This window comes from Harpia harpyja, chromosome 22 (genome assembly GCF_026419915.1).
Source record: "Harpia harpyja isolate bHarHar1 chromosome 22, bHarHar1 primary haplotype, whole genome shotgun sequence".
Lineage (NCBI taxonomy): Eukaryota > Metazoa > Chordata > Aves > Accipitriformes > Accipitridae > Harpia > Harpia harpyja.
The window spans coordinates 18,106,532-18,132,151 of record NC_068961.1 but is presented as its reverse complement, the minus strand read 5'-3'; the positions used below and the strand labels follow the sequence as shown (position 1 = coordinate 18,132,151).

At 40.9% G+C, this 25,620-nt stretch overlaps 1 protein-coding gene across 1 annotated transcript; it reads right to left on the bottom strand.

The window, feature by feature from the left end:
• Positions 1-292: 292 nt before the first annotated feature.
• SLC5A7 (solute carrier family 5 member 7) lies at positions 293-25,620 on the bottom strand. The gene is made up of 9 exons (XM_052774113.1): positions 25,559-25,620; positions 24,391-24,613; positions 17,556-17,669; positions 14,369-14,524; positions 9,376-9,524; positions 5,638-5,781; positions 3,781-3,934; positions 2,346-2,563; positions 293-1,601 (listed from the first exon to the last, which is right to left on the bottom strand). The coding sequence occupies exons 2-9, from the start codon at positions 24,566-24,568 to the stop codon at positions 978-980; spliced, it is 1,737 nt and encodes a 578-aa protein (XP_052630073.1). The 5' UTR covers positions 24,569-24,613; positions 25,559-25,620; the 3' UTR covers positions 293-977.

Genomic DNA, 25,620 nt, shown 5'->3' with positions numbered 1-25,620 from the left:
TTTCCCCATGGAAAACCCTCTCTGTTTTTTCAAGCCTTCTTGACTCTCCTTACTTTTTAATAGTTGTTCCATTGCTGCAGTTGCTTCGTGTCAGACTGCTTTGCTCAGTGTTCATTTGGATGATAAGTCAAGATAAGGTTTCTTTTCTCAACATTGAAAAGTTCTATTTAGTTTGTAAGATTTCTGTCGTTTTTCACAAGCTGAGTTTCAACTCCAATTATTGCTTTAAAAATTTTGCCATCCTCCATTGGTGACAGCCACTAACCACAGGAAAAAAAGAACCTATAGTAACATATTTTGCTTAAGGTTGTCTTGCATTAGGTATAATTATTTTAAACTGGTGACTTCATTTTAACATTTTAAATTAATATATGATGTTTAGCACTCCTATAAGGAATTTATTACTATTTGCGCATTTTACTGTCTTTCACAAATAATAAAATACTAGATTTGTATTATTTGAATTTCTTTATGAGGAAAAAAACAACCAGACCAAAAACCCAGGGAAGTTATCTATCTGTCTTTGCTCAAGCAACTAGCTCTTTAGTAATAAATCACTTATAACTGTAACAATATATTTTCACTTAATGCCAATAAAATGTTGACTGATAGTATTTCAGAATGACTGTACTATAATCTCTTCATATGATGTCCTAGCTAAATAACCGTTGCACTTTTTCTACTACATATATTTTCAATTGCAAATATTTTTTTAATTACACAGTATGTAGTTCTGGGTGGAAAGAATGGGATCTGAGTGTATCTTTTGATACACACTCTATGATCTAATCCAACATGTTAGATAATAACAGAAAAGAGTTCCTCCCTTGGGATGCTCCTGCTCCTAGAATCAACTTAAAGAATTGTGCAGCGGCATTTTATTCCCAAATCTTGCTTTTCTTCTGATAAAATGCCTGTTACTATTCTTTGTAGAATATCCTGCTTTGTATTGTTTTTTTCTGTGGCTACCAGATTTTTTAATTATCTTCAGTGTTGGACAGCTCTGGACTGGAATCAACATAACTAAAGGCTTCCTTGTTTGTGAAAGTTGAGCTCAAAGTTAGACTGTGTCGTGGATTCACAGGTGCAAGTTCGTTTAATACAATATTGTCACTTTTTACAAGAGTTGCTTTGTCCATGTGTTCTCTACTGTACCTGGCAACAACAGCATCAAGGAAGTCCAGCTTTGGTGGCAAAGTCCCACTCTCGAATAAGTATTTGGCTAAGTAGGAGACTATAATGTTAGTAAAGAAGGAGGTAAGCATAGCAAGTGTTTTAAATGGGAATCGCTGGATATAAATATTATTTTCATCTGGATAGCAGCCAGGGTAGTAGATCAAGGGCTGAAGGTAGAGGTACGGTTCTCCTCCAGTTATTCTGAGAACAAGGCCAAATAAGTATCCTGCAATGGCACCGTAGGTGTTTGTTCCTTTAATAAATAACACGCACAGGAGCTGGGGGAATATGATGATATAAACAAGGTCAGAGCTGAGGTACCACAGGCCGTACACTGATGAAGCTAGCAGTGCCATTGCTGTTGCTGATGCTCCAAACAGAAAAACAGTGATTCTCATGACCCACACGATTTCCCTGTCTGAAGCCTGCAAAAAAAGGGCAGTGTTAGGTGTGTTTTTCACGGCGATATATGTATGCCTACATTTATGCACATAGTCGATATAAGATACTGCATTGTAAAAGGAAATTTTGCATGACATGTTCAATAATATTTACAAACAAATATCTGTCTCCATCTCAAGCACAGAGAAAAAGACCCAAGAGCTTTGGTTGCCATTCCCAAAGTCATTAATCTTTGAGAATAAGGAGAAGTTTGATAACATATCAAAGAAAAAAAACAACAGCAGTGTTAGAAATAACTTTTAAATATAAGCACAATATGGCTCAACCAGAAAAAAATGTCAGCATCAGAATTTCTTCTTTTCCATTTCCTAAGAAAAACTCTGACTCACTAGCCCATTCTGTTGTCAAATGACTTCCTGTTAAATCAATAATTTAGAAAGATGTCTCATTTTTTTAAGGATTTAAGTAAAGCTTATGGTTGCAGCAATAATTAGGAGCTGCTTGGATAAACTGCAGTGCCATGAAAACTCTTGAAAGCTGCCTCCCCTGAGCTAGCTTTTTCACCTCTGTCGTCAGTCACAACCATAAATACTTTTATGACTTTCAGTTTCTTCAATATACTGTTAGGAACAAAATGCTACACTTTTTCTAGTCCTAGGCAGGAATTTGAAAGAGGTGTTTCATTATGAAATTACAGTCTATGCATCACCTAGTTAAGGTCTCACCTAAAATTTTCTCTAAAAGTAAAAATGAAAATATAACCTTACATTTTGCCGAAAGGAAAGCTGGTAAATGTTCCGAGCAAACATAGAACTTGCTGATAAAATTGAAGAGTCAGCTGATGACATCACAGCAGCAGATACAGCACCGAGGCCAAAGAACGAGATATAGACTGGGCAAAGGTGTTGGAGCACGATCGGTAAAATCATATCTGCTTCTTTATTAGCCATAGGGTCAGGGAAACCGTAGTCAGTATCATTCCAGGCTGCAATACGGACACCAATATGTTATTAGTAGCATTAGTAGTCATCAGCTACAGCATCTCTTGACTTCGTGTATAGTAAGCTGTTCATATTGCCACATTTTCGTTCACATTCAATGGCCAAACTGTTACCAGGGCCAGACTGACGGCATTTCAGAGAGGCAGTGTCCCACTGGTTTCTGTTAGGCAGATTTAATTCTGCTCAGCATTTTCCCTTATGTCTAAGCTCAGTCTGACCACAGCCAGTAGTTATCCAGTAGGAAGGTTAATATTAAAACTTTGCATTGCTCATAAATGTTGTTTTCCTCACTAAAACAAGTCTGGGATCCATGCTTGTTTGTGATGTGTTTAACTGTTCTCTTGGATTACAGACTCAGAACTCAAAGCCATGTGTCAAATATTTCTAACAGAACATTTCTAACAGTTTAGCTACATGATCACTGTGATGGGGATCACTCTCACTATGGCAAAGACCTTGACAAAGACGTTTTGGTCAAGATAAGAAATTCCTGATAAATCATAGAATCATTTAGAATCATTTAGGTTGGAAAAGACCCTTAAGATCATCAAGTCCAACCACTAACCCAACACTGCCAAGTCCACCACTAAACCATGTCCCTAAGCACCACATCTACATGTCTTTTAAATACCTCCAGGGATGGTGACTCCACCACTTCCCCATTCCAGTGCTTGAAAACCCTTTCAGTGAAGAATTTTTTCCTAATATCCAATCTAAACCTCCCCTGGTGCAACCTGAGGCTGTTTCCTCTTGTCCTATCCCTTGTTATTGGGAGAAGAGACTGACCCCCACCTCACTAAAACCTCCTTTCAGGTAGTTGCAGAGAGCGATAAGGTCTCCCCCCAGCCTCCTCTTCTCCAGGCTAAACAACCGCAGTTCCCTCAGCTGTTCCTCATTATTACTATTAGGACCAAATAAAAGTACCAGAATCTAACTAAAACATTAAATAGAAATATTACGTCTGTAGATACCTGGAATGTACAAAATGAGTTAATCTCAGCCACTGGGGTAGAAGCAATTTCTCCTGGGAGAAATATTCTATAATATTATTTTTCAGTGCACTTTCCTGCTGAAGAAGTTATGAGTTGATTAATGATGTCACCTGGCTAGATTATATCTAACATAAGCTTTGTAGGGTTTTCACACATTTATTGTACTACTCATTGTACATTTATTGTACTAGTCATTTTTAATCATTTACCTGTAGATGCTCCAATTGCACCAATGAGTACCGCAGGAAGAGCCATCACAAGACAGCCAAAAGCAGCCAGAAATGACAGAACTTGAGCATATGTGGCAGAAGATGAGGAGAGAACTCGCTGGAAATACGCTTGCCATGGGATTCCTCCTAATGTCTGCAAACACAATTGGCAGCATCCCATCACTGGGGGTAAACTGGATTTTTTTGCTATCACCACATAGAGCCATGTTGAAGCATCACTTGAATGCTGAATGCTGTATTGAGAGCTGTATAAATACTTGATAAAGCCTTATGAAAGGTTATAAAATACTATTTTCGTATTTCATATTTGAAGAATTTGGCCTCCAGTACCCTCCCCAACCAAAATTAGATTAGACCCTAATAGGATTTGAAAGCAAGGTTTTATCTTCCTTTATGAATGCGTGTGGCCATCTAAACAAGGCAACATGTTTTGTATACATTGAACACAAGAATCTGAAAAATTATTCTCCCATTGTCTTAAGCAATCATGATACCAATAGAAATTAAAGACAAAGCAGTAAAAGAAAGTTTTCTTTTATGGTGGCAACCCTTCTCTTGTTTTGGGTATATAACAGCAAAGATCCTGATTAGACTTAAAATTATGTCTGCAAAATATGACACAAAAGAGTATTACCAAAGGCTAAAAAACCCCAAGTGCTAACAATTCTGTCCTGAAAGCAGGATTTGAATAGTCTCCACTAAGTAAATAAGTGCCTATGACTAAACAGCATGGAAAGAGAATAAAGCAAATTGCTCACTAAACGTGCACAGTCCAGTTCTACACACTAAATGAGGCAAGAGGCATTTGGACCAAATGGTGTGTATACAGGTGTGTCATACATGTTTCATGCACACACAGGGACCAAATGAATGTTTTACAGGCAACTCTGATTTTGACTTGCTATTTATGACTGTTTTCCTTTGCAGCCTTAATAATGTTCCTTTAATAAAGCTTTCCAAGCATGGGTAAATTTCTTGAGCTATAATGAAACAAACAAGATGAAAAGAAAATGTGTCACAATTTGGCAACATCAGAGCTTTCCTTTGGTCATCAGCAGAGATGAAACCTTCAGGCTTACCAGACAGAATACAGCTGCCTGAGCTAATGACATACTTTGGCTCTCTGAGAATCTCTAAAGAATTTAAGCTGGATAACACAATGTATTTTAATAGCCCAATTATCAGAAAACTCTGAAGATTTTTGGTTGAGAGTTTTTAAAAAAACAGAGAAAGGAATCCCAAAGTACAACATGATAATAAAAACAGTGTAGAGTTGCTCAGGGACACTAAGAATGGAAAATGTTAGCATGTGTTGCTAGATCTTCTAATGGAAAGTACTTAATAACCACCGATCCCATGTGTAATGCATAGGTATTAAATAACGAAAGCCCTCAGTTCATTCTGGCATGTGTGCTTGTATGAATTCATCCATCCATCTCTGCAAAGCTTTTCTACATCAGCTATACCTAAGGCATATTTAATCATTTGTATAACATATTTATTGCCTTCCGCAATATATAAATTCCTTTGCCAACGATGACATCAGTTAAGTATTAGCTGCACACTTTTAATTAATTTTAGCATAAGTCAACTCTTTCAGCCTGATGATATTTAAATTGCATTCCTGGCAATGCTGACTTTGACAGCTCTGCTACAATATTCTACTGATATTTCACTGAAATCATTCAAATGTGCAAAAATACTGAGAAGGAGTCAAGAGGGCAAAAGTTTTCAGTTTGCTGGAAACTCTTAACTAGACTCTATTATTTTCAGCTGTCACAGTAACACAGTGTGAGTGCTTAAATGTTTCATTCCTTCATACAAACCATCACTTACCAGTAAAAGGAAATTGTCCAGCCATGTGTAAATGTCAAGTGAGTTGATAGATCCAAGCCAAGGTGCTTGGTGCACCTGGTGCACAGCCGTGAACCCAATGTCTGTCACTGCAGGATGGGACATCGCAAAGGGTACGCTGATCCACTGTAACCAAAGAGAAACACTTTGTTCAGGTCTAAAGAAGGTGTTTTAAATCTGTGAAATTTTAATATTAACATGGATCTGTTTTTCTTTTTCTTGCATGCTGCAGATGAAATGCCAAATTGCTGAGCTGACTTGCAGAAAAGTCAGGTTATGTGTTGGTGGAACATCTCCAAAATCCAGAGAGCTGGGTAACGGATAGCGTACCTCTGTCCTGCAGAGTATGAATATGAGCAGAGAATTAATCAGTGTAAATTGCAAAATCAGCAAGAAAGACACATTTATTCATCTTCATTTTATTTTCCCTAAACTACACATATGTTCTTTACACCCTTTCCTGGACCACACTGTAGAGAAACATCTACATATAAACTTGTGTGCAATAGCATCAGCGTTTGCCAGTATACAGGCATGAGACATCACAAACATACCTGAAGGCTTGGGAATTTGTTTTTAATTCAACACAAAACTATACTGCGACAAGAGATGGGTACTATTAGTGAACTCCCATCTTTCTTGCTCCAGAACACCCAGTAGCCCAGTGTTACAGCACTTTTCTGCCTTGAGGGTGACTTCAGTCTGGGCTCTTGACTATTTTCAGTCTCTGTTTTTGATCTAGGCCAAAGAATCAGTTTATTCAGGCTGTTTATCACGTACCATAGTATTCTGTTCTCAGTTACACGTTAAACTTTGCCAATTTAAGCACTTGGGCAGAAATATTCCCTTCTCGCTATCTGCTTGGGCTTTTCTGGGAAAGGTCACCAAAATGTTTCAACTGTCTCCAAGATATTTTGAGGGAAAAACATATTGTCAAAATTAATGGATGTTAATACTCTTCTTGTTGAGAAATTCATGGGGAACAAGGACGTCAAATGGATTTTTTTATCCTTGTTTGTGAACCTCAAATGTCAGACATGTCCAAGTGAAGAGCTTCTGAAGAGCTGTAGTTTGCCCATACTCAGCTGAGAGTTTCAGTAGGGTAAATTTCTAAAGGTCCATCTGTAGCCTCCATGCCACGGCCCAGGATTTCATAGGTATTGTATTGCAAATGCATTATGAGCTTTTGTAATCCATACCAGTTCCTGACAGTAACCTAGCTCTCTGTGGTCTCAAGGACTACCTCTACATTAGTAAATAAAACAAGTCAAGACACTTTCTCTGGCCCTGCAGTTCACTGACATGTCATGGCTTACATCCATACATCTAGACTCCTTTCCCTGCCAAAAAGGACAGTCCTGAACTCTTCCTGGGAACTATCTGGGAAAATAGTAGTTGGTGTGGGCCAAAACAGTGCCAGGACTCTGTTAACAATTAAGCATTATGGATGATCCTGTGTTTTCACTTTGGCACTGTTTAACTTGCTTAATATAGACATAGACCCAATTTCTTCATTGAGGCCTTCCTAACGGGACTAGAAAATTCCCTGTTTTGAATGCAGGGCAAATAAAACCAAGGTTCATGAAAGTGAAGCAGAAACTGGGACTTTATCTTCGGACTTGAAGCTTAGGGGTAGAAGTAGCAGGTAGCTAGAAGGACCTGGACCTCATGGGGTTGGAAATCAGAAAAATGACTTCTGCATGGTGGCAAAGAGTTTAGAATGGGGAATTAATAATACAGCTGAGATGGAGAGTCCGTAAATAGTGGGGATACAGTGCAGGATCAGGGAAAGACTCACCGGGCAAGATAAAGACAAAGAGCTGAGAATTGCAGATGTGGGTACAGGAGAATGAGGAGGGAAGGATAGAGACTACATGGGATTGTAAGGAGAAAACCAGGGAAGTACTGGCTGGGGTAGATGTTATGAAAGCCTAAGGAAGAAGCTCTGTGGCTGAAATGAGGAGCCAGGCTAGGGAACAGAAGTGGTTACAACAAGCATCTTCTCTTGGGTAAGGAGCAGGAGAGGAACAGACATTAGAGGGATGAGCAGTAAAGCTCTGGCCAGTGGGAATACAAACTGCTCCAGAGCCTGGAGGAGAAGCTGGGATACCTGAGCCTGTGACACCTTCTGCTATGATATCTACTGTGAAAATCTCCCATCTCATCTAAAACTGCCTCACCTAGAACATGACCATTTAGATGCTATCTGATGCTTCCAGTCCCACTAATGACTCTTGAGGTTAAGAATATGGTTTCTTCTATGTGACATTATTGCTGTTTATTTCAAATGGGAAATTACACAAAGAGCCCAACCTGAATTAAAAGAACACTATTAAAGCTACAGATCAATCATTTAGAAGACCACTATATAACCTTCATTTGCTTTCCCCTCCCCATCAGGTTCATGCTGCCTTTAATACAGGATCACATGTTATTCCCACAGGATCAGGGTCTTTAGCAGTGCATGAGTTGTTTTCACTGGAAAAGCATTTCTGTATTGTAATTTATCTACAATTTGGGGAATTTCTGTAATGCACACCATCTGTAGAAACAGAATGGTTCGCAAATATTAACATGCATGTTCGGGAAGGAGACAGTATTCTCCCCACTGTGCAGGTGAAGAACAAAGGTACAAGAGAAGAAGATCTGGAATAACTTCTCATTTGAGCTGGCCAGCTGGAACACTTGGATTTACTTTTTCAGGGTATTTAGCACCATTCCCATGAAGTCAGTTACAACAGGGAATGTGTAGCACTTCTGCAAATAAGGCCATAGGCCTCACGGTGGGATGCCACAGAGTGAGGACACACACAGGGTTGGTTGGCTGAAGCAATTTCCCTAGAGCTGCACAAGAACTCTGGTGAAAGCAGAGAAACAACTCTGGGTCCCCAAGGTGCCATTCAGTTCCCTCACCTTGAGCCACCCCGTTTATTTCAGCCCGTCTCAGTTCTCTGCACACCTGTGACCATCTATTACTGCCACTGGCAAACAAAGACAGCAGCTTCTTTGATCGCACCCCTGCGATCTGAGCCCCGTTGCATCGATGTTTTTCAGAGTAGGGCTTAAAAACAGCAGTAAATAAAAGAAAAGGCTACCCTCTAGCATATCATTGGTAGCTGATGAGGGGATATTCATACCACCATATTCAAACAGCAAGGTCATCTGGTGAAACTTCCTATACTATGGTCTCCAAGGACGGCAGAGGGAAATGAGGGAAAAACCAAGAAGGTGATTTAAAGCAGAAGGTTAACTAAGCTGCGTGAGTAGGTGACAGCTACAGGAAAGAGAAGCAGGAGAGTATCAGCTCTGCAAGTCCGATGCCAGCGTTTCTGGACTGCTTTACCGACTGCTTCCTACGTCCGATGCCTCCTTCCAGTGCCTGTGCCACAGTCCTATGGACAGATAGGGAAGGAGTCAGCTCCAGTCCTATTCTGACTTAGATGTACACTCAGCAGGAAAATTGCAGGAGTGTTTGTGCTATCAGACTGGTTGGAAAAAAGCCAAAGAATCGGACCTCTCGGTCAGCATTATTGTCAAAGCACGGGCTGCTCGTTGATGTAAACGCAGTCTTTAAAGTCAGGGTTCTGTGAGTGGAGATATTCCTTCTCCATGCTTTCAGTGAAGACACAGTTCCAAAACTGAAGCTGGGCAATAGGTCTCAGCAATCATCATAATGCTCAGGGTAACATCCTCAAAAAAGGGAAAAAAAGCCAAACTTACCAATCCCAGGAAGATGCAGAAGAGCTGAACTACATCGGTGTAGGCCACAGAATAAAGCCCACCCACAAGCGTGTACATAGTTGCAATCAGGGCAGAAATAATAACTGAAATATTGACATTAATGTCAATGATCACACTTATAGTGGCACCTGTGGGGAAAAACAGAGCGCTGTGTGTTAGTTTATGTCACAGCATGTCCGATGAGAAGGCTCACCTTTGTTAAGGTGCTGGTCTGACACTTGGCAATAGCATGAAGATGTTCCCCCCTCTATCTTCTGCAGACCCCTTCTGCACCTTTGAAGGGAGTGGGAAAAGGAAGGCTCCTGTTGGTCTAAGTTTAGCATCTGTCATTTTGCAGGTTCTTAGGAAATGGAGGAGGGAAGGGTCCCAACAGCCTTTCCTTACATGGCTTGAGCTCTGTAAGGACTACAAACTCTTGTTCTGCCGAGGGACAAGCAGCCACGCACAGACAGCTGAAGTCTCCCTGGGTGAGTTGAAGCTGCATGGGAGCAAGTGTGTCATTGCAGCACGGACTAGGCCTAGGGGAGGTCTGCTGCAACGTATCACACCCTTTTGTATCTCTCCCACTTATGCTCTGAGCTAGCCCCTTTTGACCAAGGAAGGAACGGTAGAGGAGGCATCAGCTATAGGGACAATTGTCCACTGACCCTTCTAAAGTGCCCTTGAATTGTTTACATGGGACAAAGGTGGGTTTCTTTGCAAACTGGAGAATCCATCCTCCATTGTCGATGTAGAAACCAAGAACTTTTCCAAGCACCATCATTTCATTTGTAGAAAGCAAACCACAATGTTGAGCTGACAAGTCAATCTCCACAAAACAGCTCATAGAATCAAAGAGCTGCTGACACTGAAAGGCACCTCTAGAGATTGTCTAGTCCAAGTCCCCACTCAAGCAGTGTCAGCTGGAGCAGGTTGCTCAGGATCATGTTCAGTTGTGTCTTGACTATCCGCAAGGATGGAGACTCCACAACTTCTCTGGGCAACGTGTGCCAGTGTTTGACCTTTCCCACTGTAAAAAAAAGTTTTTTCTTAAGTTGAAATGGAATTTCCTGTAGTTCTGTTTGTGTCCATGCCTCTTGTCCTGTCACTGGGCAGCACAGCCTGGCTCCATCTTCTTTATTCTGTTTCCCTCACTGCCAAATCAGGTATTTATGCAGATAGATAAGATCCCCCTGAGCCTTCTATTCTCTAGGCTGAACAGTCCCATCTCTCCCAGCCTCTGTTTATATGCCAGATACCCCAGTCCCTTAATAATCTTTGTGGCTCTTCATTAGACTCTTTCCAGTATGTCTCTTTCTCTTGTATTGGGGAGCACTGGATCCAGCACTCCAGATGTGCCCTCACTAGTGCTGAGTAGAGCAGAAGGATCCCCTCCCTCAACCAGCTGGCAATGGTCCTTCTAATGCAGCCCAGGATGCTATTGGTTTGCTTTGCCACAAGGGCACATTGCCAGATCATGGTCAACTTCCTTGCCTTCTAAGACTCCCAGGTCCTTTTCTGCAACCCCGCTTTCCAGCTGGTCAGCCCCCAGCCTTTACTGGGACATCACGTTGCATGTCCCCAGGTGCAGGAGTTAGCATTTCCCTTTGTTGAACTCCACAAGGTTCCTGTTGGCCCATTTCTGTAGCTTGTTGAGATCCTTCTGAATGGCAGTACAACCGTCTGGTCTTTCAGCAACTCCTCACAGTTTTCATTTTCTGCAGACTAGCTGAAGGTCTACTTGGTCCCATCAGCCAGGTCATTAATGAAGACATTATACAATACAGGACTCAGTACTGACCTCTGGGGTGCACAACTGATGACTGGCCACCCGCTGGTGTCCATGCTGCTGGTCACAGCCCTCTGAGCCCAGAAGTTCAGCCAATTTTTAGTCCTCCTCACTGTCCACTTATCTAGTCTTTACTTCATCTATTTGTCTATAAGAATATTATGGGAGAAGGTGTAAAAAGCCCTTTTTGAAATCCACAATATGCCCTGCTCTCCCTTCGTGAACCAAGCCGGTCAGCTCCTCATGGAAGATGTCAGGTTGGCCAGGAATTATTTCCTCTCCATAAATCTATGCTGACTCCTTCCAATCCCCTTCTTGACCTTCATTTGTGTTTGGAAGTAGTTTCCAGGAGTATTTGCTCCATCACCTTCCCAGGGATCAAGGTGAGACTGACCAACCTTGAGTTCCTGGTATCCTCCTTCTTGCCCTTCTTGAAGATGGGAGCGACATTTGTTTTCTTCCAGTCTTCAGGAACATCCCTGATCACCACAGTCTTCAGAAGATTACTGAGAGTGTCCTTGCAATGCTATCAGCCAGCTCCCACAGCACGCGTGGGATGCATCCCATGAGGTCCCATGAACTTGTGTCTGTCCAGTCTATTTAAATGTTTCCTAACCTGATCCTCCTCCAGCAAGCCTTCCTTGCCCTGGACTTTCCTAGGGTTCTCAGGGTCCTGAGATTCCTGAAGGCTGGTCTTACCAGCAAAGAATGAAGCAGAGAAGGCACTGAGTACCTCATCCTTTTCCACATCCTTTGCCACCAGGTCCCCCGTCCCATTCAACAGCAGACAACATTTTCCCTAGTTTATGTACTCATAGAAGCCTTTCTTGCTGCCTTTCATGGCCAGATTCAAACCCAGGTGGACTTTGGTTTTTCTAAACCCATCTTTGCATGCTTGGACAGTGTATTCCTTCCAGGTCATCCATCCCTGCTTCCCCCTCTTGAATTCTTCCTTTTTTTGTCTAAGTCTAGTCAGGAGCTTCTTTTTCATCCATGCAGGTCTCCTGTCAGCTTTGTCTGTTTTCCTGCTTGTCAGGATGGACTGTTCTTAGGCTTGGAGGAGGTGATCCCTGAATATCAACCAGGTCTCCTGGACTCTTCTCCAGGGCTGTCTCCTATGGGGTTCCTTCAAGCAGATTCCTGGAGAGGCCAAGCTCTACTCTCCTGAAGTCAATTGTTGCAGTCCTGATTTTTCCCTTGTTCTCTCCTCTCAGGACCCTGAACTCCACCATTTCATGAACACTGCAGCCAAGTCTGCCTCCGACCTTCACATCCCTAACTAGTTCTTCCTTGTTTGTGAATAACAGGTTCAACAGAGCACCTCCCTTCATCAGCTCCCTGATCGTTTGTGTCAGGAAGTTGTTAGTGCATTCAAGAAACCTCCTGAACTGCTTGTGCCCTCCTGCACTGCCCTTCCAGCAGCTATCAGGATGGTTATACATTTCCCTCAGATGTATTAGTTATTTCAAGTGATTGCGGTGTTTTAAAACCATGTTTAAAGAATTCCTCTCCTTCTAATTAGGACGATTTAAATGAAACATCTTGCAATAACTTTTAGTCCTTGCAGGTATTGTAGATGGATATTCTTGAACCACAAAGATGGAAGAGTTCTGGCAATGGAACAGAACATGATGTATGATATCTAAGAGCTGCTGGGAGCTGCCAGGTGTTTTTTTGCTGTACAGTGAGCCCTCAAAGTTCATGTGCTTAAGGATTACAAGCACAGACCTCTTTCACAAGCTGGAAGCCCTGTCTTTCCCTTCTACAACACTGCCAAGCAAGGAGTCATGAGGACGGTCAAATAGTAAAGAGTACTGGGATTAAATATTCATCAGTGAGGATAGGTGTGCAATTTAGGAGGTATAATATAACCAGAATATTCACAGAATAGTTAAAATAAAAACCTTCAATGACCTTTGTAATCATTGACAGTCTTTAACTGTCAGTTGTTAATATAAACCTACTAGAAAGGTATTCGCACCATTTGCTTTGAAATATCACAGATTAGCTTTTCCTCAATCAAAAAGAAAGTATATTCCAAATACTCAGAGTGTTCTTCAAGTTATTCAATTTCTATTACCTCAGCATGTATTTTGTTCTTAGTCCTTTAGGGTTTTGTGATGAAATTGTGGTAAACAAGCCCCCCATTGCTTTGCAGTTCATCAGAGCACAGTTGGAGAGTACCTTCAAAGTTTATTTTCTGTTTAAAATAGCTTGTGCTAGAAAGCATTACCACATGCATGTGCACTATGAGTATGATTAGCTGGTAAAAGTCAACTACTGGTGCTTCAACTCAAGGGCTTTCTCAGTTCTTGAAAGGATTGCTAAATTCAGGCCTGAAATATAATTAAAAACCCTGGAAACTGGTTTTTTTTCAGGACTGAATGAGTAGTTGGGTGATTTTCTATTGAGTCATAGTTCCACTAATTCTCTGTATCCTTTCTTGAATCCTAAGTATTTTCTTAATTTTGTCAAGTAGAAAGCCATTTACAATTGAATAATACTTCAATTTATTGATCAGCATCTGTTTTACTTTTATTATTTGTGCTATGGAAAGTTCTGTATAGGTAGGTCTCCTATATCCAAAGGATTGTTTTGTTTAGATGCATTGGCAATTATGTTTCATATCTTTAAGGGAAATTTTGACTGCCTTCTGTGATCTCAGTGGTGTAAAAGAGAAGCCTTGACATAAAAGGGACACTTGCAATCACTCATGTCACCTTCACAATTAAAGGAAATTTGTTGTTAAATCTTTTTATGCCCTTTGAAAAGGGAAAACTTGAAGGTACTTGAGGCACTGGAACAGGTTGCCCAGAGAGGTTGTGGATGCCCCATCATGGGAAGTGTTCAAGGCCAGGTTGGATGGGGCTTGGAGCAACCTGGTCTAGTGGAAGGTGTCCCTGCCCATGGCAGGGGGGTTGGAACTAGGTGGTCTTTCAGGTCCCTTCCAACCCAAACCATTTGATGATTCAATGATTCGATGATTCTATGAATAGATACCTTGTGTGTCTTTCCATCAACAAAATAATTAATGGGGTACCATTACCAGGTTTAATTACTAGTTAGCATGGGTCTGAGAACTGTCACACTCTGAATCATTTGGCTAGGATAGTTAGCATTTTAAGCCAGAATTGTAATGCATTTCTGGTTTTCTTAATCCTTTCCACCTGTGATAAATTAATATTTATACTGCTTATTCCTTACCTAAGGCAGAGAAGATGGCAGCAGCCCAAAACATTTCTCCCATTAAAGCTGGAATAAACAGCAGTCCTCCCATCCTTTTTCCGTAAAGCTGCTGAAAAGGGTCTAGCATTGTCACATAGCCTTTGGATCGCATGGGTTTTGCAAAAAAAAGGCCACCTACAAAGAAAAGTTGCATAAGACACCAGCTGCAGTGGAGAAATGCATTGCTATTAAGGGGTAAAACATTGATTGTTAGTTAAGGGTACAAAAATATCAGTATTGCTGTTTGTTTGTTGCTTTTTTTTTAAAGAAGTAAGTACAGTTATATATCCTCTAAGAACTCTTACCTTACATCTGTCTACAGAGTTACAGAAACACATCCACACCATTGACATCTATGGCTGATAATGAAAAATAAGTTTGTCTTATTTTGTCTGGTTCAGTTTACTTAATCTGCCATTATGGATGATGTCAGAGTTTTGTCTAATTTTGGATCAGCCTAAGGGAATGGCTTTTCTACCTAATCCTGTTCATTCTTAGAGCAGAATCCAGCATGAATTTTCACATGATCCTACTCTAAAAATAAAACTGTCTGGGATTCCTGGATCAGAAATACGAGTTCACACATGGTTTAGTGCATACACAGCAAATCTGATTCTTTCAGGACAATTCAGATTTATTATGTATGCTTAAATCAACCTTACTACACCTGCAGGGTAGGTCAGATGCCTTCTGGGCTCTGCAGGTGTCAGGCTCCCCGAACGTTTGTCATACACTTATTTCACTTATGCACGTTCAGGAATTTTGATGCATCACAATTCCGCTCTGCCTGGCTGGTATATGGGCTGAATATGTACATAAATGTGCAAAGGCCTCACCGTTCTAATGTACAGTCCTCAAATTCTTTCTGGCTGGGGAAAAAAAAGGACATATCTCAGGAAAGCTGAAAAAGCCCTTGTATAGAAACCTGTGTAGTTGAGATCTGCACATGACACTAAGTAAGTAGACTTCTACCACAGTAAAACTGCTGAAATGCAATGTATAAGGTGCAATAAAAAACCTGGAAAACCAGTTACCAATAAAATATACTGTACAGTATTTGGCGACCCTTAGTTAGGTTCTTCATCACAAGATATGTAATGTTTTCGTCGTATTGTACAGAAGATTTTCCACCTTTCTATGTATTGCCTTGTATCACCCATATTTCTTCATTTCATTAAGTTCCCTGAACAGAAGGTGCCAGCTTACCAATCACAAGTTATTTATATTGCTTATGTTAATGCTGTCTTTAGGCAGGTTGTTTGGATGCAGAAACCCCTCAGCATTTTTTTACTATTCTTGGATTGGTCATGGATCCTGTTCCTATTCTACTTCTTATGTCATCATCACAAAAGACAACTAAAAGAAGAAAAAAAGAGTCACTGGTATTCCAATCTATTAGGACGTTCAAGCAAGTGTCAAAGGAAGTAGGAGATATTCTAACCTTTAAAACTAAATTGCCTGAAAATTAGGAAGAGTGGTATGCAGCACAACATTGAACTAACAGGGAGATTATAGCAATCTTAAATCCTTCCAGTCTGAAGCAGTAATATTTCTTCTAGCCTTGTATTTATAATTTTGATTTATTTGTTTTTAAAAAAGGGTGAACAACTCTCCCACTCAAACCTGCATGTACAGATCATGCCTACAGAAATGCTTTCTCCTCTGTGCTCTGTGGAGAGATCTATGGTTACATGATACAGAATTCTTTTCTCTGCAATGGCCATGATAATTTCCAGGAAAAAAATGCTGGATATCTAAAAACAGCTGGAAATGAGGGGAGAGGCTAACTCAACCCCTTCTAGGCTATTATTAATTTGTGTCAATTCTACAGAGGCTGAGAGTCAGGAAGATGCTTGTGACTACAATCCTAACGACCGCTTAACGACATCAATGGATCATGACCCTCATGACCTCATAATGACATCAACTGATCTCCAGGCAGACATCTACTGGTATTCTTTTCCTTACAGGAAACAGAGCTGCTCTCAGGGATGGGAACCACTACTGGAACTGGAGCTGGCCCACACGTGCCAGAGAAGAACTCTACAATGGGGAAGGTTTCTGCCTGTGAAGAGACGACAGCCAGGACAGGCCATAGGAAAGCATTTCCCAGGGGAAAAAATAGTCAGGATGGGAACCGAGTTGTAGAGGAAGAAATAAAAGGGGCAAAAAGACCTGGATAATCAACCAAAGGAAATGAAGGGGCAGACTGGGAAGGAGGACCATGAGAAAAGCCTCACAATAGACTGAGAGGTCAAGTACTATTAGAAAAGCTAATACAGTGGTCATATTAACGAAAGATGAAAAACACAGAATCTTTTTTGTAACAACATTCTTTCTAAACAGTTGCATCGCTAGTTGCCTTAGGGACATGATCTGTTCACAAACTGAGAGGATGTAGCTGACAACTTTGTGGAGTATTCATCATGGCTCACACGGCAATCCTTTCGTTGCAAGCTGTTCCATGTGGTTGAGACATGGTGAGAAATTTTTTATTGCTATGATTTCTGAGACTACATTTCAGGAATTAGAGGCCACAGCATTAAATTTATAATGCTGTCTGTATTTTACACTCTGACCTTGTATATAACAGGATTGTGTATTTGCATTTTGACAGGTCATTTGGAGTTTTGTACTGCATTTAAGAGGATGCTTGGTACAATTTTAAGGGAATAGACTGGTTCTGCTGCAGACTTCCTACACAAAATTCAACAAGTTACTTAGACTCTTGGTAAAGATCTGTAAGGTATAAGCACTTCCCTAACCTGAAAGGATATTTGCCACTCTTGAATTCCAAGATTCTTAGATGCCCTGATACTATCATGTTCTAGAACATATAGGCACTTAAAAAACCCTGAATATATAAAGCTTAGTATATATAATTTAAAAAAAATCCCACAACAAAACCTTTCTTATTGTGAACTCCATAGATCACTGTGGTTGTAATAATCAAATACGTCTTGCCAAGGCATTCAGGAGACTTAAGATATTCAAACTATTTATAGTGATTTTCTGTTTTTCTTTTTAATAGCCAAAGCTATCAGCAGAAGGGATGCAGTTTACCTCAGTATCTTTTTATCAGACTCTAGTTGTTTCATTTTAAATGATGGACTTGTCATCACAACTGTTTAAAATGAGAGACTATTAGGTTTAGTTCTTTGCTTACCTAAGACCAGACTAAGGGAATATCCGATAGGTGCCTGAGCCCAAGCTAGACCGTAGCCTGGGACATACACAGCTTCTGCTGTCCCATTGATGTAACCTCCTCCAACCCATGTGGCTGAAAAAGAAGAGGTGGAAAAGTCTTTATTGTGTACAATAAAAGAAAAAACCTCCCACCTTGTAGAATGAAGTTGTCATCACTCATAATATTGCTATTTTTTATTATATGTACTGTACAAGTGCCAGACATGGCATCTTTCCATAAAAGATAGTCCTAATTCAAAAAACTTACAACCTAAGCATATGAAAAAAGAAGTCAGGTGTACTGGGACAATCATCAAGGCGCCTAAGCATCTGTACAGTCAGCAAAGATGTGAGGGCTGAGTCCCTCGTTATTTGTTTACAATGAACGAAGCACATCAACTCATTAACCATTACCATTTTCTTTAAGTTACTCCAAATGAAGGAGAGATGTAAGGGGAGATCTGAAGAAGAACAGTAAACATACATTGATAAAGTCATCCCAGCTGGGAAAACTCAGAGCATTTAAATTTCACAAGAGTTTAATGAAGCCATCATTTACTAGGGCCTTCATGAAAAAAATTGCACTTAAAACCTTGCTAAATTTTAAATTGTGGCTACACGAAGCACATTTAGTAAACTCTGACTTCCCTAAATGCTATATTGCCATATAGGGCTGTGGTGGTTCTGTGTTGCTATTTAAGTTAGAAATTTTGACTCATTAATTTTTGTGCTTGCTGAAGACATATTCCCACAGTGAATTGTGCTATCTGTAATATTTCTGATTTTATCTCTCTAATTCAGACCCTTACTGTATTAATTCTCTGCCTTGAAGAGAAGTTTCTACATTTGATAATTTGGGACCTACAGTATGTATGAAAGAAAGTCTCCAACACAGAAATGTATTGTGATCACATCTGCAAAAATAATTCATAACAAATTATGCAATAAAGTTTATGTCTTCTTGTTTGCAAATTCCATGCAAGAAGATCTTGATTTTCTCTAATAAGTTTTATGAATCTGGGCCTGTAGTTTGAACAAGGGCAGGCAGATCATTGAAAGTACTAAATTTTTTGCATGTTATTTTGATTTACCTCAGAAGCCTTTGCCTTCTCATATAAAGCAGTTCAGGCTTTCTGTGTAAAAATTCACAATTGTAAGAATTTTGTTTTCCTTGATGATTCTTCAGAATTTTCCTAGCATCTGCCATCATATAAGCAAACCTGATTTTATGTTTAAGACAAACAATTGGAGGTAAACACAAATGAAGAAAATTTAATTAAGACTCCTAAAGAAATTTCATGAAAATCTAAATAACCACTCTTTTCCACTTAACTGTGATATCTTTCAAATACTACCAGAGGGTATTTTTTTAACTTGATATAAAATTACACCATGGCTTTAGAATCAAAGATCTCCAGCAATCAGAGCATTACAATTGTCCCTCTTTCAGCATCTTGAAGCACGGGAATGGACCGTTCTGTTGCTGGAAATAGTATAATAGACTTGTATGAGGGATGTGCATGCAGAGAATGTCTGCAACAAAAGAAATGACCCAAGGAACCCTGTTATTGCTAGACTTTTGGGTATCGAGATCTATTGTGCACTTTAGAGACAAGACAAGAGGTGAGTGATGCCCTTGTGCGACCACATGGAGAAGATGAGTGAACACTGATCCTTGATGGGAAGAGCAGAGATACAGAGTCTACATAAAAAGTTGTCAGACATTTGGGATTTTGTGCCTCTGGACAGTGTAAATTAAGGTAGGTGGGAATATGACACTTTGGTTACCAGAGTCCTAGAATCATGGAATCACAGAATGGTTTGGGTTGGAAGGGACCTTAAAGACCACCTAGTTCCAACCCCCCTGCCATGGGCAGGGACACCTTCCACCAGACCAGGTTGCTCCAAGCCCCATCCAACCTGGCCTTGAACACCACCAGGGATGGGGCATCCACAGCTTCTCTGGGCAACCTGGGCCAGTGTCTCACCACCCTCACAGTAAAGAACTTCTTTCTTACATCTAATCTAAATCTACCCTCTTTCAGTTTAAAACTGTTACCCCTCATCCTACCACTACACTCCCTGGTAAACAGTGCCTCCCCATCTTTCTTGCAGGCCTCCTTTAAGTACTGGCAGGCTGCTATAAGGTCTCCCCGGAGCCTTCTCTTCTCCAGGCTGAACAACCCCAACTCGCACAGCCTGTCCTCATACGGGAGGTGCTCCAGCTCGCTAATCATCTTCGTGGCCCTCCTCTGGACCATGTGTTTCTTATGCTGGGGTCCCTAGAGCGGGACGTAGTACTGCAGGTGGGGTCTCACCAGAGCGGAGCAGAGGGGCAGAATGCCCTCTCTCAACCTGCTGGTCACGCTTCTTTTGATGCAGCCCAGAATGTGATTGGCTTTCTGGGCTGCGAGCACACATTGCTGGGTCATGTTCAGTTTTTCACCTACCAATAACCCCAAGTCCTTCTCCACAGGGCTGGTCTCAACCCACTCATTGCCCAGACAGTATCCCATGTTTGGGATTGCCCCAACCCGTGTTCAGAACCCTACACTTGTCCATGTTGAACTTCATGAGGTTCACACAGGCCCACCTCTCTAGCCTGTCAAGGTCCCTCTGGATGGCATCCCTTCCCTCTAGAGTATCAACCACACCACACAGCTTGGTGTCATCTGCAAACTTGCTGAGGGTGCACTCAATCCCACTGTCCATGTCCCCAGCAAAGATATTAAATAATACTGGTCCCAATACGGACCCCTGAGGGACACCACTCGTCATTGACCTCCACCCAGACGTTGAGCCGTTGACCATTTTGTCCATGACTACCTGGGATGTGTGTTGCTTATTGTGCCTCAGGCAGCACAGACTTATGGAATAGGTTGTAATCACCTATATAAAATAACAAAAGTAAATATTTAGAAAGGGAATTGTATTTGTCTCCTTCCCCGGAAACAGCATGAGCACGAATCCTGCATGAATGATACCCACTTCCAGACAGGGAATAATATCCCATAGTCAAGGACAGATGTCCAGCATTGCTGCAGCTGTGGTGCAAGGAGGCTTCAACGTCTGGAATCGATTTGCCTGGGGTTGCTACTGAGGTGGCGGGTGTTCTCCAAGGGGCACTTGGACGCTATGCCCAGCTCCCTGATTTTCTTCTGGAGGGAGACAGGTCAGTTCCCTTCTGTGTGATGTTGCAGGGACCATTGCCCTCCCGTGGCTGGGGACAGGAACAATGCCCCGCGGGCAGGTATCGCTGGGTAAGGTGGCATGGAGGATTTAGCACTTATTTTCAATTTTATTTCTTGATTTCTGGATTAGGGTTTGGAAAACAGCTGCTGATCAATTTTTCTGTGCACGTGACTGTTCTGGAACATCTGCCAAGGACCCCAGAGCTCTAGGAAGGTGCTATATGGCTTTTTCTGAGGGGGTGAATGGGTAGTCAGCAAGTACATTGACATCAGTAAATACATTAGAAAAGAAATAATGGGATATGATAGGATGGGATTTCAACCTTAGATATTAATTTTCCGATCCTCAGTTTGCTAAGCCACAATTTAAAGTTAGTTTAATACCTTTTTTGGTGAAATTCTTTTTTTTTTTTCTAAATCAGACAAAAGGAATATAAAATTTAATAATCTATGGAAACACTCATGTGGTAATCTATTTTAATCCTCTCTTTGCCTGCTGTCTGAAGGGCCAAAAAATGCAGCAAATACCAACATCCATTTAAAACATGCACCCTAAAAAATGATCAGACAAATACTAAGGATATGGAGTGCAATTCTGCTCCTAGTTCATATGAGGAACACAGAAATTAATCTCAGAGTTCTTCATATATATTGATATATATTAGAAAATCAGATTTTTTGGCACTTCTTTGTGAATGATCCCTTGTCTGACCACTCAAATTACTGAATCAACCCATCAAGTTCTGTAAAATGAAAATCCTGACCTAAGGATTACAGAAAAATAGAATTTTGTAATATTTCTTTTTTTTTCTTGTGGAAGGATACGTAGCTCCATCCAACAAAAATGAAGAAATGACATCAATAATGATTACCTTTTTGGTCGTGTTTGTAAGCAGTTTATTATGTCATCTCAAATATTTCCTTTGGGGTTTAAGCTCAGTCACCAAAATCAGAATAGACTCAAGTTTGTTGCAGATACCACTTCCTAAGAATTTCACCCACACAAATTAAGGAATGCTAATATTTAATGCAACATTTTAACTATAATTAAGTAAAAATGATACACAGATTAAAGGCATGTCTACTGTGGTACTATGTTAGCTCATTTTAATATGAGCTGCTGTGATCCATCCCCAACTGAAGCTTCCCACTCTTCCTATTTTGATAATTGCAGACACACTCAGCCTTCAGCAGGCTTTGTGTTTAGGCGTTTCAGCAGTTAGTTGATACAGCTGCTTCTTCAGGATCATCGTATACACCCAAGTATGTCCACAGCCGTTATTTGTAGGGAGTGCTCTGGTTTTAAGGCTTTTAAACGCCATTAAGAAAATCAGCTATAATTACATAGGAACCTTGAGTCCGTCCCTATGAAGTCGCGATGCTTCTGCCCTGAATTTGATTTTAAATTTATAGGCTGAGTTCTGTCATCCTCCCCACCAAGTAGCCCCAAAGCTGCTACCATTTTTATAGCCGATAGCTGTGGAACGTGGTAGTGTTTGTCTCGGGCAAGAAAGACAGAATTAGGTCTTATCTCATAACCCAAAGTACTTCATGTCCGTACTAACAATATCCTTTCTGGAGATCTTTAAAAATTTCTTATTTTCCTTTTATGGGGCAGGCTTTGCTTTTTAATTCATATTTAGTCAATTAAATCTGTAAAATATAAAGCCTATGTTGGAATAGCTGTATATCCCTGGAGGCATGGCTATGAGGTGCAAAATCTGCATCTATCATTTTTAAAGAAGCAAATATGCCCTTGAATAATGTGACCATTTAGTAAAAACTAGCGTAGATTTTGATCAGCTTGCCTTCACAATTATTTTGTTATGGCTTTACAAAGAAAGTATCCCAATCACCCTCACCGAGACAAAACTCAGACTAACCCCTGACACAGTAGACTTGTGCCCACACCTAACTTTTTGTGCCAGGCGTGGTTCCCCAAAACTAGAAGTGTAATTTAGTTGCCATCTCAAGCTTTAACTGCCATATTTACAGAAGGCAGAGATGAGAAAGTATGTGAACCCTGACAGTATAAAATTCATGAGTGTTTTAGCTGCACAAAGGCTTTAGGATCAGTTTGATGTTGTACCGCAGAGATGATATACTATGCCATCTCTAGAGCTTGCGTGAAATGGGACGAGCATACGTGGGTGGGAATTGTGGTGGTTATAGATACTGCCTGCAATATAGGAAGTCCCAGTTCAAGTCTCATCTCTGCTTCAGCTGTTATGAAAAATATTCCTGTAAAATGGGATTAAGGAGACCAGAATTTGTGTCTTCTTCCACAGGCAAAGCTGTTTGTTAGTCATAACCACTCACGAGGGGAATGTTTTGTTTTGTCTCCACTCCCCTGATCTAATGATTACGGTTTTGTGGCAAGCAATATCTCTGCAAAATATTCCAGTTTCAGTACTCTTGAAAACATTTCATTCAGCAGAAAGCAACCAAACCAGCTTTTGTTATAAGCAGAATCTTGTCATATCTGATGCTTCAGTAGCCAATGGATATGTGATAGAGTAAATTATAGCAAAGTGCTAAAAGTAGAATGTCTGCCTGGATTCAAACTTTATTGACTTTTATGAACATTCTTTATTCAATATCCAAATATTCAGTCTTTGAATGAGCAAAATGCCTTTGCAAGGGGATAGGAATTATTCTTGATTCAAGAGCACAGAAATTTGGCCCAAGTTTTTATGTGTCTCATCCTTATTAGATAACAGTGAAAACAGAACAGGGCAAACCAGCAAAACTTAACTATAACCCGATAAATCCAATTTAGTAATTGAAGGGGCTTTGCCTGAATAGGATTTAGAATTAAAAAAAAAAAAAAAAAGGCATGTTTAAAAATTAAATTACTTAAATAAAAACAGTGGGCCAATTCACTCTTCTTATAATGCATTTTTGTTCCTACCCATATGTTAGCTGTAAGACTTGAGATTTTGGACAATATTGTGAATATCTTGTTTACCCACGTAAGACACCTGCTTTGACTGGCTCTGGGAGTCACACAGCACTGCTTACAAATTAGTGAAGAACTCGTCCTTCACCCAGGCTTTTCCTACTGATACTACTATTGATAATAATGTATTTTTTTGTCAACCTGCTGTAAAAGAAACTAAAAGAATTCACAGAGTAAGTTTGCTGAAAGCAGTGGAATTACAAGTTTGGATTTATGCCAGTTTTCTTTTAGAAACTTGCTGCTGCACCCCCCCCCCCCCCCCATCTTTTTGCATATAAACTTTGTTTTACTCAGATTAGACAAAAATAACTCACCAATTTGGATGGCTTTAACAACAATAGCTGTTATTTTAAAACTGGATTTCTTGTCAATCTATATAAATTCTATACTTCTGTCCCAAACATATCTGATCTACAGATGAATATGAAAGCAATGAATAAGAAATTTAATATATTCTTCCTGTATGATTTTAAAATATTTGCTGTTTTTATACAGCTGTTACATTTGGCTGTTCATTATACAATGTTAGCAGCAATTGGAAATAATGTATATATATTTTCTCCATTTTGCATTATTCAACATGCAGATTACACTTCTTCATTCAGATGGAAAACTGACAAGTTATACGCTGGTTAGCAAAAAAATAAAGGTGATTTTTTACATACCGGTCATTGTAAATCCACCAACTAGCAAGCCAATGTCTCTTCCACCGACTATAATAGCTTCGCTGCGATCTCCTTCGCTGCCGCTGTTCTTGGTTTTCCAAGCAGCCCATATCCCCACTGCCAGGATAGCCAGGTAGAATACAACTATGGCCACCAGCCCCTCCACATGGAAAGCCATGTTGAAGTCCCGACTGTTTCTTTGATTGCTATTTCATTAAGAGCTCTGGAGAGAATGCAGTAGTACGGCTGCTGTTAACAAACCTGGTAAGATGCTTTTTAGAGTCAGTGTACAAAGGACACTCGGACTGTTCTGGTGAATTTATGAAATGAGTATTTCAGATGTAATTGAAAATAAGTTTACATGCCAATTAAAATGCCTGTGGAGCAACAACCAATAATTGTAACCTGCGATTACAATGGGAAACGAATGATGTGGCTGAAAGCTACGCAGTTCTTACAAATCAATTACTGAGCACAGAATTATTTTAGTGTCACCAGGTCCCCGGTGTCTGGGAGCTCTTCAGTCAAGAAATAGTTTGGTACATGGAACAGGATAGAAAATCTTGGCCATGTGGGCTGTTACCAAAGTCTCTATTTAGTTAGAAGACAAGCCACAGAACTGTTTTAAGTTGTATGAGAACTATGGATAAGTAATAGCTCCAACAGCAAAACACATCTTTTAAGTCTTTGTGTTGGAATGCTCCCCTTTCCTCTATCACCTCCCGCATTTCAAAATCTCTGCTTTCTTTTCTGCACCATTTAACCGTCCAACAAGAAATGCATCCATCTGCTCCCACCCTCCATTCGAGAAGTAACCGGACAACTCAGAAACTGTCGAACCCCCCAAATTTGGAGGTACGCGAACTACAAGCCGGGCTGGGTAGAAGAAAAACTCCCGGCCGACAACAGCAGCGGCCGCTCCGTCCCCAGCCTCCCCCCGGACCCCCCCCCCAGCCCTCACCGAGCTTTGCGCGGAGCTTTGCGCGGAGCTTTGCGCGGAGCCAGCCCTACCTACCGGGGGGGGAAGAGGAGACGCGCTCCGCACACCGCGCTCCGCGGAGGCACCGCGTCTCTCTGCACGGCCGCGGACCCCCCGTCCCCGCACCCACGACGGGGGTCCCGTCCCGTCCCCCCCACCACCACCCCGGCTCCGCGCTCGCCGCCCCACCTGCGCTCCGCAGCCGCGTTGGCCAGCAGCCCCCGGGGCACGGTCGCCCATCCCGGGTTGGG

Excerpts from the sequence above, each read along its gene's own strand:
- SLC5A7 (XM_052774113.1), bottom strand. The coding sequence starts at position 24,568 with ATGGCTTTCCATGTGGAGGGGCTGGTGGCCATAGTTGTATTCTACCTG. Across the intron at positions 17,670-24,390 it reads TGGTGGATTTACAATGACCG|CCACATGGGTTGGAGGAGGT; the intron begins GTATGTAAAAAA and ends CTTCTTTTTCAG. Across the intron at positions 2,564-3,780 it reads TGCAATTGGAGCATCTACAG|CCTGGAATGATACTGACTAC; the intron begins GTAAATGATTAA and ends TCCGTATTGCAG.